This window comes from Poecilia reticulata, chromosome 14, assembly GCF_904066995.2.
Source record: "Poecilia reticulata chromosome 14, P_reticulata-male-v2, whole genome shotgun sequence".
NCBI classification, from domain to species: Eukaryota; Metazoa; Chordata; class Actinopteri; order Cyprinodontiformes; family Poeciliidae; genus Poecilia; species Poecilia reticulata.
In genome coordinates this window covers 14,531,824-14,545,392 of record NC_088843.1, presented here as the reverse complement: position 1 = coordinate 14,545,392, position 13,569 = coordinate 14,531,824, and the positions used below count along the sequence as shown (strand labels likewise).

Below are 13,569 nucleotides of genomic sequence, written 5' to 3'. Positions count from 1 at the left end.
AGATTTAATGGTAATGAATCCTGGTTCTGTAGTAAGTTTAATGCCACCCAGGTCCGTATGTAGGGCTGCGGAATGTGAAATGTGGTAACACTTACCCCGATTGAGAAATAGCTCTGCAGTAAGTGCAGGCTAGCCTATTCCAATAAATCTGCTCCTGTAGTCACTTTCAATTGCTTTGCCAGGAGGAAATGTGTGGCAGCGTCATTGCATGTGACACATGTTAATGAATATTCATGCTGGTCGTAATACATGCGGTGATATAGCTTCATGGGAGTCTGGAGAGAGTGCGGCACGTAATTGTTGGCTGACAGATTTAGGTCTGGGCTTGATGTGTTCTAGAAACGTGTTTGTGTCGGATGGTCCGTATTTCCCCTAAAGCCAGCTTTCCGGCAACTATAAACATCTTACACAAAAAATACACGACAATTACTCTGATAGTGACGTGACATAATGTTTAGACATTATTTAACATATGGTATAGATGAAGCAATAATTCTACTCCAATCTTTTTGGATTGCTACGCTAGTTTCTTTTTGGAAACTGGCGTAGCATATTTTTTGTGATATTTTTGTACAACTCCATCGTGTTTAACTTGCATGGAGCTGGGTCAGAGGTGAAACAGCTAAAGTAGTCACACACAGACTTACTTGCCAGCTGCCTCTTCCAGATTAGCTAAAAAGACTCCCAGGCATTGCCAAGCCAGTCATGAAATACACTTCAGCAAGTCCTGGCTCTGTCCTGGGGGTCTGCTCCATGTGGCATATGGCCAAAGAACGTCCATAGAGAGGCACTGGAACAGACCATCTCCACTCATGTCTGTTGATGTGTAGGAATGGCGACTGTACCCTGAGTTTTTCTTAAATAGCCATAAAACCCTATTCCCGAGGGCAAGCCAGAACCTCTTAAGAGGAAGCTTGCTTGTTATACAAAGTTTATAACCAAAGATGAATGTTGGACTGTAGATGAAAAGGGTGACCTTTTATTACTACGAGAGACTGACACAACTGCCACACAGCATAGTAGTTGCCCCATCTGTTTTTATCTTGACCCTGATATACTTGCTTTCATCCTCTGACATGACAGCAGGACATCTTCAAAGTGCTGACTACTCTAAAGCCTTCTGAAGGTTCACTTTGGATATGGTAAACAGGAACATATCATCTGCATATAATAGGATTCTGATCAAATTAGAGTGACACAATTAGCATAATATTGGCAACAATGGATCAAAACAGTCTAAGGCAATTTAAGAGAGACGGTGTTGATGAAGACATCTGTATCCGGAGTGCTGAAAAACCATCACGCCTTGGAAGTGCATGGGATTCCAGTCTGTATCTTAAACTGAGCTTACTTACGGTCACTTTTTTAAAGTTTTGCCCTGTTGAAGTTCTGTTATGAACCTACAGTGTTGTACAAAACCACTAATGCGAAGACCAGAAAACTGTACCCATAAAAGAACCGGTGTTGTACCAATGTCTGATGCAATCAAGGTAGTGAGTTATGCCAACCAATAGAGGCTCTGCTGCATCTTCATCAAACAGTAACGTCCCCCATCTTCTTTCTCCTCTAATCTGCTCATGACAGACGGATATACAACAGATGACATCGTATTCTTTTGGGAAGGAGATGACAAAGCTGTGACCGGGGTTAAAGAGTTGGAATTACCTCAGTTCTCCATTGTGGACGTCCGCCTGGTGTCCAGGGAGGTCAGGTTTACTACAGGTAAGATATTATTTGACTTTCTGTCCGAGTACCTCTAAAATGGCAGTGAAGCAGTCCATAAACAACTGTTTTATAGGTACAGTATACAGCGCAGCGAGTTCTGGCAGCACTAGCATTGCACGACTTAAAACTCTGCGCTTTTAATTGGCACAAGGAGGGTTGGTTTCACTGCAGAGTTTCCTCAGATTCACTCACTGTGTATATACCAAGTATTGCTCCAGTGTAAAGGCGTGAGCACCAATCGTCCAATTTTAAAATGCTCATTTGGTAATGTTTAGAGGACAGAGAAAGTGAAAAAAAAAGAAAAGCAGAAGCAGCTCGCTGTGACAATTCTCACAGGGACGCTGAAGCTGCCTGCTGAGATAGGGGCTTGCAGAAAAATGTGCCGTGTTTGCGACTTTCTGCCATGTTTAATTGGAATCGAACTTGTCCCTGGAAAGGAATCTATCGCTTTGGGGAAATTAAGTGCTCCATCTGAACAAATGGAGAAATGACTACCCGTGCGTTGTCAAAGTGCAGACTTTGGAACTCTTGACTTGTGTCGACATTTTCCCCCCTACTTCTTCCTTTGGTTTTCTCTGATTTTGGTTTTTGTTTTCCTGTTGCCCTTGACTTCACTCCATTCTATTTCCACACAGGTTCATATCCACGGCTCTCATTGAGTTTCAGGATTAAGAGGAACATAGGCTATTTCATCTTGCAGACATATATGCCCTCCATCTTGATCACCATCCTCTCCTGGGTCTCCTTCTGGATCAATTATGATGCCTCTGCAGCTCGCGTGGCCCTCGGTAAGACACAGCCACCGCTACGTTATTAAACTTCTTACTGCTCCCGTAAGATTCCGCTAATTATCACAGAAGCAAATAACACACAGCTGTCACACATGTGTAAATGTTCCTGCACAAATCTTCCACATTTATGGTCACGGAATAAGCAAGCGAACATGTAGCCGCGGGTTACGAGCGACTCCCGTTAATTTCATTTCGCCATGTTTCTCATTTTGAATTTCCCCTGTCTCTGTTTGATGTTGCCACAAATTGGCTGGTGTTGTGGGGGTAAAAAAAGAAAATAGGAACAGCAGGGATACAGTGTAATCCACACTAATATTACATAATGTGGGCTGATTAATAACCCTGAAAGGGACTACACCCAGTGAGGCTGGCACTGCTACTATTAGTGATTTCTTGTCTAATTGTCCAAATGTATAATGGTGTCTCCAGTTGCCACTTTTAATATTAAAAACTGCTAAAATTTTAATTTGTCATTTGGCAGAAGCAAAAGCTTGGAAGACTCCCGCATCTTTTATTGTTCTGTTTATTGCTGATCCTGGCAATGCAAAACAATACAGAGCTACATCTTGCAGCCTCTTCACTTTTCTAGAACTAAAGTAAATATTATAGGTGCATATTATTTGTCAGATTACTGTCAAATAAAGTCCACTAGTGCTAAAAAAAAAACATTATTAAAGAAAAAAACAAAACACTACGAGAGACAATTGGATAAAACCAGGGCAGTAGGTAATTTACTTATTGCAACGGTAGCTTATCCTTCCACTGAAGCACAGCTAGTTTATAGTTACCATCTCTAAGTTATGTTTGGGGAAAAAAAGACTTCTTTTAAACCTTCGTAAGTATGAAATCCTGGAAAACCGATTGAAATAATAAATCGTCTTCTTAAGCATTCTTTAAAAACGTTTATTTTTGGGATTCAAGCTTACAGCGTTAATCACAGCGATTAATTGTGATTAATTTGATGGCATTTTACAGTCAATCGGCAGCATTAGTCTAATTTAAAAAAAACAAATTTAAAAAGCAGATGAAAAAGTAAAGAATGAAAGCTTTTCCCTGATTCTTTTTAGGATATTATTGTATTTGCTTGTCTATATAATATAATTTTTATTTTTGTCATTACTATTGTTTTAATTTTTTATGCTTTCTGAAGTGAGGTCTTAATAATTTGGGGAAATTCTTGTTAAAAATGTCATTAGACCTTCCCTGGACAGAATGGGTCCATTTAGAGAAATCTTTAAAAGGACGGGACAACAAACTCTGAGATCTGTGTCTAACAAAGATTCCTTGGTTTCTCTCTCCCTCTCTGTGTGACATAAGGTGTGACAACGGTGCTTACCATGACCACGATTAACACCCACCTTAGGGAGACCCTCCCAAAGATTCCTTACGTGAAAGCCATCGACGTCTACCTCATGGGCTGTTTTGTGTTCGTGTTCCTGGCCCTGCTTGAATATGCCTTTGTAAATTACGTGTTCTTTGGCCGGGGCCCTGCGCAACAGAAGAAAATCAATGAAAGGCTGGGCAAAGTCAACAACGAGCGTACGAGATACGAGGAGAAGCGCCTGAGGGAACAGGTTTGCATCTTCCTTCTTCGCTTTATTCCCTTACCTCTTCCGCGTCGGTCAGAGTTTGAGTAGGAAATGAGACTGTTCCACGTAAAAAAAGATTTCTGACCGTAGTCGTGTCACGTGAAGCCACTCGTACAGTATGCAAGACCCCGAAGCAATCCTCTCCACATGCATATGTCACCACAGCCTAATATGCATTCACCCACCATCGTCCATTGCTTCTCCCTCAAGCACCGACTGCTTTTTATCAAGCACAAACTTTCTCATTGAGATACCTATTCATCTAACTCAACGGTGGTGTAAACATTCTCATTTCTTATTTAGATTGTTGTCTATGTTGATCCTGTAGGCTTTATTCACTCTCTGCTACCTTGTATTTAAAGACTTTTTAAGAACAAATGGGGGCGGGGGGGAGAAAAAGCATGACGACGCAAACAAAGGTAGCGTTTGTCAGCTACGTCTTTTTCCCCAAGCCAGTTGCTAAAAGGGCGAGACTGAACAAACCCTCCTGTCGTTGTGAAGCGCTAAACGCCTTTTCAGAATTTCAGAAAAGTTCTTCCTGTTGATCTCTGTCTGACACGTTGTGCAATTTCTGAGAAACTATGACAATATCTGCCTGTATTTCAGTCGTTTTAATGTTCTTTCCATTTTTTTTTTCCTTTCGCATTGCAAGGACTCCATTTCCGTGCCGTTTCAAACCAACACCTTCAGGTCATTTACACAGCGAAGAAATCTGTATCTCGAGGAACAAAGAAAAGTTGGGGTACATGTATTTAGCAATCCTATCAGCTGTAGGCCAGCCCATGCCATAAAGAGTCGTCTTGTCAGCATTTCTCAGATGACTTGTCTCTGTCTTGCAAGTGAAAAGAATCAACCACTAAATGTCTATATGAAGAAGCTAACTATTTCTGTTGCATGCGAGAAAAATACATCCCATGTCATCCCTGCATTTTGCTTAAGCTTGACAGCTAAAAGGGCGGGAGGGGGGCTTTTTATTTTAGAATACCATGTTAGATGTCTAAGGGGATTTTTGGGGAATGCTACTCAGCATTTTCCCACCCCTCTCTGATTTTGGGCGTCTTTTCCGGTCTCACCCCCCGCAGGTGGACGCTTACGGGAACATCCTCCTCACCACGCTGGACATGAACAACGAGGTGATGCCTTCCGACGTGGGGAGCAGCGTCAGTGACTCTCGGAATTCCGTCATGTCCTTCGACAGCTCCGGTGTCCAGTTTAGGAAGCCCATGGCGCCCCGGGATGGCTACGGCCACCACTCGCTGGACCGGAGCGCCATGCGGAGCCGCGCCAACTGTCGGCTACGGCGACGCTCCTCCAAGCTCAAGTTGAAAATCCCCAACCTGTCCGATGTTAGCACCATCGACAAGTGGTCCCGGGTCATTTTCCCCATCACCTTTGGATTTTTCAACCTAATCTACTGGTTGTACTATGTGAATTGATGCGCATCCCACTAGGAATCATGGGCCATATTTTGAGAGCACATTAAATTGGCTTTGATACAGTTCCAAAATATGTATACACATATACAAGTTGAACATATGTATATGCATATTTCCATATATTATATTTATATATACACATGTGAAATCCGAAGAACCTTTCTGCTGTACAAAGTATTACTAGGATGACTTGAATGTTTAAGAATACTTGTGCGAGAAGAATTTCAACGCTTCTTTTTTTGTTTGTTTGTTTGTTTTTTCCTCCTGAAACAAACATGAGATCCTCCCCACCAGGGGTTTTTCAGAACTAAAGACTGCATGATATTTTTGCTAAAAAAACAAAACAAAACAAAAAGAAAAGTGGAGAAAAAAAAGCAAAAAGAAAGAGGGGGAAGTGAAAGCTCTTGAGAGAGAAGATGTCTCGGAGTCCCATTGACTTTTTATTGATACTTATCGTACTCAGAAATCCTCTTCTGCAGCTCGAGAAATCAGCGGTGGCTCGCGCGTCCGGGCATCGACTCACTGAGGTCCTTGATGCCACCTCTGGTCCCCGCCGCCCCCGCCCTCCTACCCTCTGCCGTTACCCCACTGGAGGACGACATGCACGGAAACCGCTCCGTTTCTACTATGTACAGCAACCTTGTTTGGATTATGTGTTGTTCTTTGGCTTTTTTTTGTTTTTAGAGTGAATATTGTTCACCTTATGAGACATCAGCTCCGGCCAAATGGTCTCCGTTCGGTTGGCGTACGGATAGGATGTCTGACTGCTGCATTTCCACCCAGAGTCAACTTGTATTACTTTTTCACTCTCTTTTGTTTTTGTTTAATTTTTTTTTCTATTTTATTAGAAACACATCCTCGGAGTGGTGGGATGTGGGTGGGATCGTGGTTGAGGTTACCGGTGGAGAAAGAGGTGGGGATTTTTAAATTTTCTTTTTCATTATAGGTAAAAAAAAACAAACACTGCTTATTGCAGATATGATTTCATCTTAACAAAAACTGTGATTTCAGAGAGTCAGACCATGTTTTAGGGGGCTGAGATAAAAGAGTAAGAGGCGTGCATTGCTGGGTCTGATTGTTTGGGGGAGAGGGGAAGATATTCTGTACATTTAAATTATTCAGTATTCTCACAAAGATATGCTTGTGTTTTTTTTTTCTTCTTTCCTCCTAGTGATTAACTCACGTTCTCTTTAGATGCAGAGTTCATTGACATTGGGTCCTGCTTTGTGTTTGCTACACAGGAGCAGGAAGGGGAGTGGGAAAGGGAACAGGAAGGGGAGCGGGAAGGGGAACTGGAAGGGGAGCGGGAACGGGAACAGGAAAGGGAGTGGGAAGGGGAGCGGGAATGGGAGTGGGAAGGGGAGCGGGAATGGGAGTGGGAAGGGGAGCGGGAAGGGGAACTGGAAACGGAACGGGAAGGGGAGCGGGAAGGGGAACAGGAAGGGGAACGGGAAGGGGAGCGGGAAGGGGAACAGGAAACGGAACGGGAAGGGGAACAGGAAACGGAGCGGGAAGGGGAGCGGGAAGGGGAACAGGAAACGGAGCGGGAAGGGTCGCCTTTGTTGTTTGTGTGAAATTATTTCTAGGTGAAGATGTGAGATTATATACATTCAAAAAGATCCACCAAATCCTCATTCAGAACACGGCATATCTTTGTTTGCTCAGCCTCTTTTTTGGTTTTCCCAGTCAGTGTGTGTAGGGAAGAATATTTCGGATTCGGATTGTGCCGAGAAAGAGGCGCACGGAGGAGGGGGTTTCGTCATTGTAGCCTTATTTGACAGCATCCCCCAGAACTGCTGCTACAAGATCAGGAGGGATTTATTGTTTCAGAAAAATAGCCATGAATTGAATGAAATAATGACCAAAAGGCCTGTATTTCATGTTTTCCCCTGGAATACACACACGTCGCATTTCTAGCGCTGATGTACCGACGGGGAGGGGTGCTGGTTATGTTCCCCCTTTCACCATTTCCGACCTCTGCAGTTTTGGATTTCCAGTATCCAAGATTTTCGATTATGAAACATCGGCGTTCAGAATGTCTCCTACCGGGTGAGCATCAGTTCACTCTGTCCAGCTGTATCTGTCACACCCACTTTAGCAACCTACAATAATTGTCTGTATTTTACTCATGGACTATTAAAAGTGTGATACAAAAGGAGATAACATAGAGTATTTGTGGCCACAAGCTGTCAAAGATTATAACCATAGCCAGGTTCTCAAACATCAGATATATCAAACCTGGCTTTTTCTCCCCACCTGTGCATCATTCATACCCTTCTGCATGATCAGTAAAAAAAACAAATCTGAGCCTTTGTGAAACATTTAAGCTACTTCCACTCAGAAAAAAAAAAATTGAAAAATAAAACTATTACCTTAAATATAATTCTGCCACGGGCATAAATAATTGCAGCCACAATAAAAAGACAACTGACGATGCCAAGGTTCGAGATCAGTGGTGCAAAATGTAGGGAAGACGGGACAAAATGTAGGTTTCAGTTGGTGAAAGGGTGAATTACTGCAGGATATTATCGTGTGCCAAATCAGACTTTACTGTATGACATTTCTTATGAATATTTTTACAAAACAACGCTTTTGTCCACATGTCACTTTCTTCGGTTGAAAAGCTAAAAGAAAGAAATTGCATGCAGTTGTACATGAAGAACTAGATGAATTCCTCCCTGGGAGAGCAACATAACGACGGAAGAGAACATATCAATTTATCATCGGATATCTGCTTTCTTCTCTGGAGCCTGGGTATCCAAAAAGATTCCTTCAACAAGGAAAACTGATCCGAAACCAATGTGTCTACCTAAGTAGTAGTGAAGTTTGTGCGGTGCTGTGGCCAGCAGTGTAATATGACTTTTAGTTTTTTTTTTTTTGGATGAATTTTATACAGCATTGTCATATTTTCAAGCAGCATATTGTTGAAATATCCACCTTTGTGTCTGCAATTAGGAAATTTAGGTCAAAATTTTCAAAAAAGAACGGATGGCAAGATAAAACAAAAAATAATAATGATAAAATGCCTTCTCCAAGCAACAGACGGGAAACACTCAAAGACTGAAGGTTAGATCCAAATGTGTCCTGCTGAAATTAAATGAACTCGAAAACACACTGTTTCAGTCCAACATAAGGTTTGCGAGCACTTTACTGATTTTACACAACAATCTAATATCCCGCGCTTAGCTGTAAACTTCTCACGGGGACGTTTACGGCCTCAACAAACCACAGCCGTCGTTTATTTATTCCCTTCGTTCCTCTCGCCTGTTAAATCTTTGCCCCCTCCCCCAGCAGTAAAAACCCAACCCGCTGAGATCGCTTGGGGGCGTAAAAGCTTTACTCGGCCTCTTCCCACATATGCAGTAGCAGTCCCCGACACCTGTGAGCTCACGCCAGTGTTGCTGTTCCCCTTTAACTCACTGCTGACATCCCTGTCACATGTATGCTGCAATTCTTAACTTCTGCCTTACAGAAGTTGTCTCACGGGAGACGCTCAGCCGGCGTCACGACTAGACGTGGCTCTCTTTTAGCCAGCTATTTGTTGCAATCAGATCAACGAGTGAAAAGTGACTGCGTTGCCAGAGTGTTGATCGCGTCATAATTGGTACACTTTATGAATTGTTTAGATGTGGGGTAGTAATTTTGACCTAGGGGTGTTCCAGATGGGTACATTTTTGTTACAGTAGTAACTATGTCAACTGTTATTTTGTTTTGTTTGCCTATTTCAATGTTAAATTGTTTGAATTGAAATATGATGGGTCTTTATGAAATTGCGCTCGGATTCAGACTATGTGGCCAGAGGATTTTGTTTGCTCCACTGCAAACCAGGCAGATGTTTCTGTGTTTAACTGCCTGCTCTGTGGTCTCAGTGAGACGCACTCGCAGTCTGCGTTTTTTCTAATGTAAACTGACTCAAGTATTAAACTCTTATTCAGGTTGGTGTTATTCCCAGAAATGAAAGCCTGTTCAGGTATTGTACTTTTTAGATAGTACACTAAACGCATATGGAGGGGAGAACAAAAAAAAAAACATTCTCACGGTAAATATATTCACTGTTCATTTCAAACACCACATGTACTACCAGCTTTCTGGACACGAAATTAGCACCTCCATCCCAAAGGCTGTGAGGACATTCTGTTCTGAAACTTTTACTTGCTTATCTAGAGAGATTTTTTTCTTTTCCTTTGAACACTTAAGTTCAATAAGTAGAGAAGGAGGAGGGGAAAAAAAGTGTTGAACTGATTTCAATGTGAATTTTCTTGCCTCTAGTGTATATGTGTAATTACATGTGAATTGTACTGTAAATATGATATCTTTCACTTAATAGTTCTTAATGCATGAACAAAAACATGGCAGTTCTTAATACCAGCTAGCCTCACTGCTAATGGCATGGACAGCTTTTCTAGCATTGGCATACTTCTGCAAACGAAACCTTAACAAAAAAGAAAAACGAGAGAAAAAAAAAATCTGAAAACATAAAGGAACACATGGTGTGAACAAAATAATGGAGAAACCATGACAAATTTCTCTCACGGTGATGGAGTTTCTGGCGGCTTCAAAGGGAACGCTAGCGCTAAAAGCGTGCGTTCAGCTAGTGGGAAAGTGACGTTCTGGCGATTTAGGCTTTTTGCATTTGTCCGTTTAATGTGACCTGAAGCCTTTCAGGAGTTTTCAGCACATTCTACCCACCCGCTGCACTTACCTCAGCCATTCACAAACCACTTAGTCCACAAGTTCTCCCAAAAAAAATATGATCAGCTAGCTAGCTTGCTATGGCTAGAGGAGCAGGGTTGCCTTAAGAGGGCGAGTGGGATGTTTTTTTTGTTTTTGTTTTGTTTTTTTCCTGTTCCTCACCAAGAAAGTCTGTAGTGCCCTTGAGCAAGGCACTTTACTAATTGCCCAAGTGCAAATGTTTGGAGTCTGTGCTGTATTGTAGCAAACATCTTTAGCTATCCGAGAGCAAGGCTAGCAAATCTGTGCTGGACTGTAGCAAACACTTTAGCTAATTTAGATCATGGTTAGCAAACTGTAGCCTGGAGAAATAAATGAAGAAGTGTCCCTTTCTTCTGTAACAGCACAGAAATCTCAATATGGACAGCTGGAATACGCCTTTTCACTTACCTGAAGTGCGCTAACACCGTATTACATCCGTCAAATCACCAGAACAAAGTTAGGAGGCTCCATACTGTCGGACGAATTGTCGCTGGTGGATTCATTATTTTGTCCTCACCTTGAAGGTTTTGTTTTGCATGACCTGAGTTTAAAAAAAAAGGGTTTATTTTCGTATATTTTTACTCTACACCATCCGATTCATATCCACAGCCAGGAAGTAAAAAAAAAAACAAACAAAAAAAAATGTTTGATTCAGTGTTTACATGCTCAAATTGCACTTGTTTTACAGCCAGCTCTATAAATCTTGTGGAACAAACTGTTCATAAAGCTGAAGGACAAACATCACAGTAGAGCTCACATTATGTGATTTCGTCTTCTTCTTCTTCTTCTTTTTTTTTTTTTAGTTTGATGAATCACAGTTGTGCACTTCTACAAAAAAAAAAAATATTGTAAATCAGTTTGAGATAGATGCACCAAGTGCATGCTAGAGTTTTATCCGATTCAGCTTAAGCATCCCATCAAACGCCCTTCAACTACAAAGGATGTAGAGGGTGCTCTCCTGCAGCATCTTAACATATAAGCCATGTGATTGCACACTGAGTGGGTGTTCCCTGTATTTCCTCTTTGATAAGTTGCCTCTGGTTACGGCCTGCTGTCGATTACTGTATGAGGGTGACTTGCAAGACACTGTGCCGATTCCCAGTTCCCCACATGTCAATATACTGTACCTCCCTCTTTTTAAGACCCTTCCAGAAAGACTGTCTCATATTTAACCAGTAGGTAAAAAATAAAATAAAATAAAATAAAAAAAATAGAAGCTTTTTCAGCAGTTGCAATTATTTGGCAATGAAAAGAAAGAAGCCCACAAGATCAACACCTTGTTTCTTTTTCAGTAAGAATTAGTAAACCATTTATTTAATTTCTGTGTTCATTTCTGATTTATCGTATTTGTAGCATTTGTTATGGATTGTTATTCTTACTGTTGTTGTTGTTTTATTTTCATGAGAAGGAAATGTAATTCATCCGATATACGATACGGCACTGGAAGTTTTTGAAAAAAAAAAAAGAAAATGCATTTGGTTTTTACGTACTGTAATTGTTTTGTTCACATTGGGCGCTTTTTTGATTCATTTGTTTAATACGGTGTTTGATTTCATTTGGGGTAAACAGTACTCATGGAATCAACATTTGTGTGGTATGAAGTTGTATTTTTTTTTTGTCAGTGCAATTTAATGTTATGGTGTCAATCAGCTTTTTTAGGTGTTTGAACAAAATGTGTTTTTTACAAATACAAAGTGTTCAAGTATGTGGTATAAAAAGGGTTATCATTCAAACAACCAACTTTTTACAAATAAAGGCTTATACTGAAAAGAAAGCTGCCGTCGTTTCATTTGCCTTTTGTGGACTAATGTATAGCACTTTCTTTTCACTTCCACATTTTAACTATTAGGTTTCATATATTAGTTCCCAAAAGGTAAATTGCATAATTCTGTCACTGATGATGTCACTCTTTAGTTGCTTGTCAGAGCTTTCACCTCTTAGTTGGCGTCACGGTTTTTGATAACGACTTCTAGACACAAAGCAAGTCCGAAAGACAACAATTGGTAAAAGTAAAGGGTTTCTTCTTTCCTTTTAATTTAATTTAATTATGAAAATTTGCACGTTTATGAAAATATACCTATTTTCTGAATAAAAAAAAAGTGACTCCTGCTGACGTTTGCCCCCCTTTTTCAGCTTGGGAACTTTTTCATTAGGAAAATTTTTTTGGTGTTAGGATATAAAAGTGTTTTGTTTTTTTTTTTGTGCGGAAAGGCAGGCTTGGAGCAATTTTATTTATTTTAATCTTCAAACGACTCTGTTATTAATCCGTTTGGTCAGGCCACTTTGCCAGGACTGGTTGTCCTGCGATTCAGGACATGCGCCGCTGTAAACGGTTCTACATTTGGACCTTTATTTCTATCTTTCCGATGAGGTTGAGATGCTAAAGGTGACTCTAACACCCTCTAACTCCAACTCCTCCAACAGCAGAGCACTAATAACAAGATTCTGTGCCACATATTTCCCTTTCCAGATGAAAAACTACATTTTATTGTTTTGTTTGCCTCAGAGTAAAGAAGCTCTGAGGTTATTTGGGCGCTTCGCAGTTTTTGTCTGATTTTGAAGTGCAAACATAATTAGAATCTCGCTCTAAAAATAAAGAACTGAACCAAAAACTTTTCATACATGCTCTGTTTGATTATCTGCAAAAATACAAAATTGATACCCCAATAACTTCTTAATTTAAAATGAAATCCCATTGACTTCAGAAGCAAGGATAAGAACGTTGTACAGTAATATATGTTTCTAAATGACATGGTAACACAAATTATTCCTGAAGCAAGGCAGTTTTTTAAGGGGAGGGACGACTAAAGGAGAGATAATAAAGACGTATATTTTTACAGTTAGGTGTGGCGCTGTTTAAATTTGGAGGTGGCCTTAATTTGGACCCCACGGGCGTCAACAACCGAACCAAGACGAGACTCATCAGCCTCACTTGTTTGACGCTCAACCTGGATCACTGAGGTAAGTGGCAGCAATATTCAGATTACTAAGAAACAGACATGATTAATCGGCTCATAACATCTCTCTTCTTCTTTTTTTTTCGCAGTAACTGCAGTAATGTTTAAACTAATAACCCATATCAGTTATTACAGAATGCGACTTGTGTCCAAGTTACTAACGTCACTTGAGGGCTCAGGTTCAGAAAATCAGCTGTGGGCTACTTCCTTTACGTTACGAACCACAGCTATGATCACAGTCATAAACCGACATGTGAATTGTTTGCGGTTTCAAGGCCCATCCTGTGATTTGCTACAACAGACGAGTCTAAAATTGAATTCTTTTGCATTCCAGGAAAAAACAAACTTCATGCAAATG

At 40.8% G+C, this 13,569-nt stretch overlaps 1 protein-coding gene across 3 annotated transcripts in view; it reads left to right on the top strand.

Annotated features, from left to right (window-relative positions):
- Positions 1-12,028, top strand: part of gabrb4 (gamma-aminobutyric acid type A receptor subunit beta4) — a 67,812-nt gene extending 55,784 nt beyond the window's left edge. For 2 of the 3 annotated variants that reach the window (XM_081615311.1, XM_081615313.1), the window contains 5 exons: positions 1,585-1,722; positions 2,361-2,513; positions 3,834-4,090; positions 4,758-4,847; positions 5,188-12,028. In XM_081615311.1, coding sequence (XP_081471437.1) covers positions 1,585-1,722; positions 2,361-2,513; positions 3,834-4,090; positions 4,758-4,847; positions 5,188-5,541 — 992 coding nt within the window. In that variant the 3' untranslated portion in view covers positions 5,542-12,028. The remainder of the gene's footprint in view (positions 1-1,584; positions 1,723-2,360; positions 2,514-3,833; positions 4,091-4,757; positions 4,848-5,187) is intronic. The other variant, XM_081615312.1, reaches the window with a different exon arrangement.
- The last annotated feature ends 1,541 nt before the right edge of the window (positions 12,029-13,569 follow it).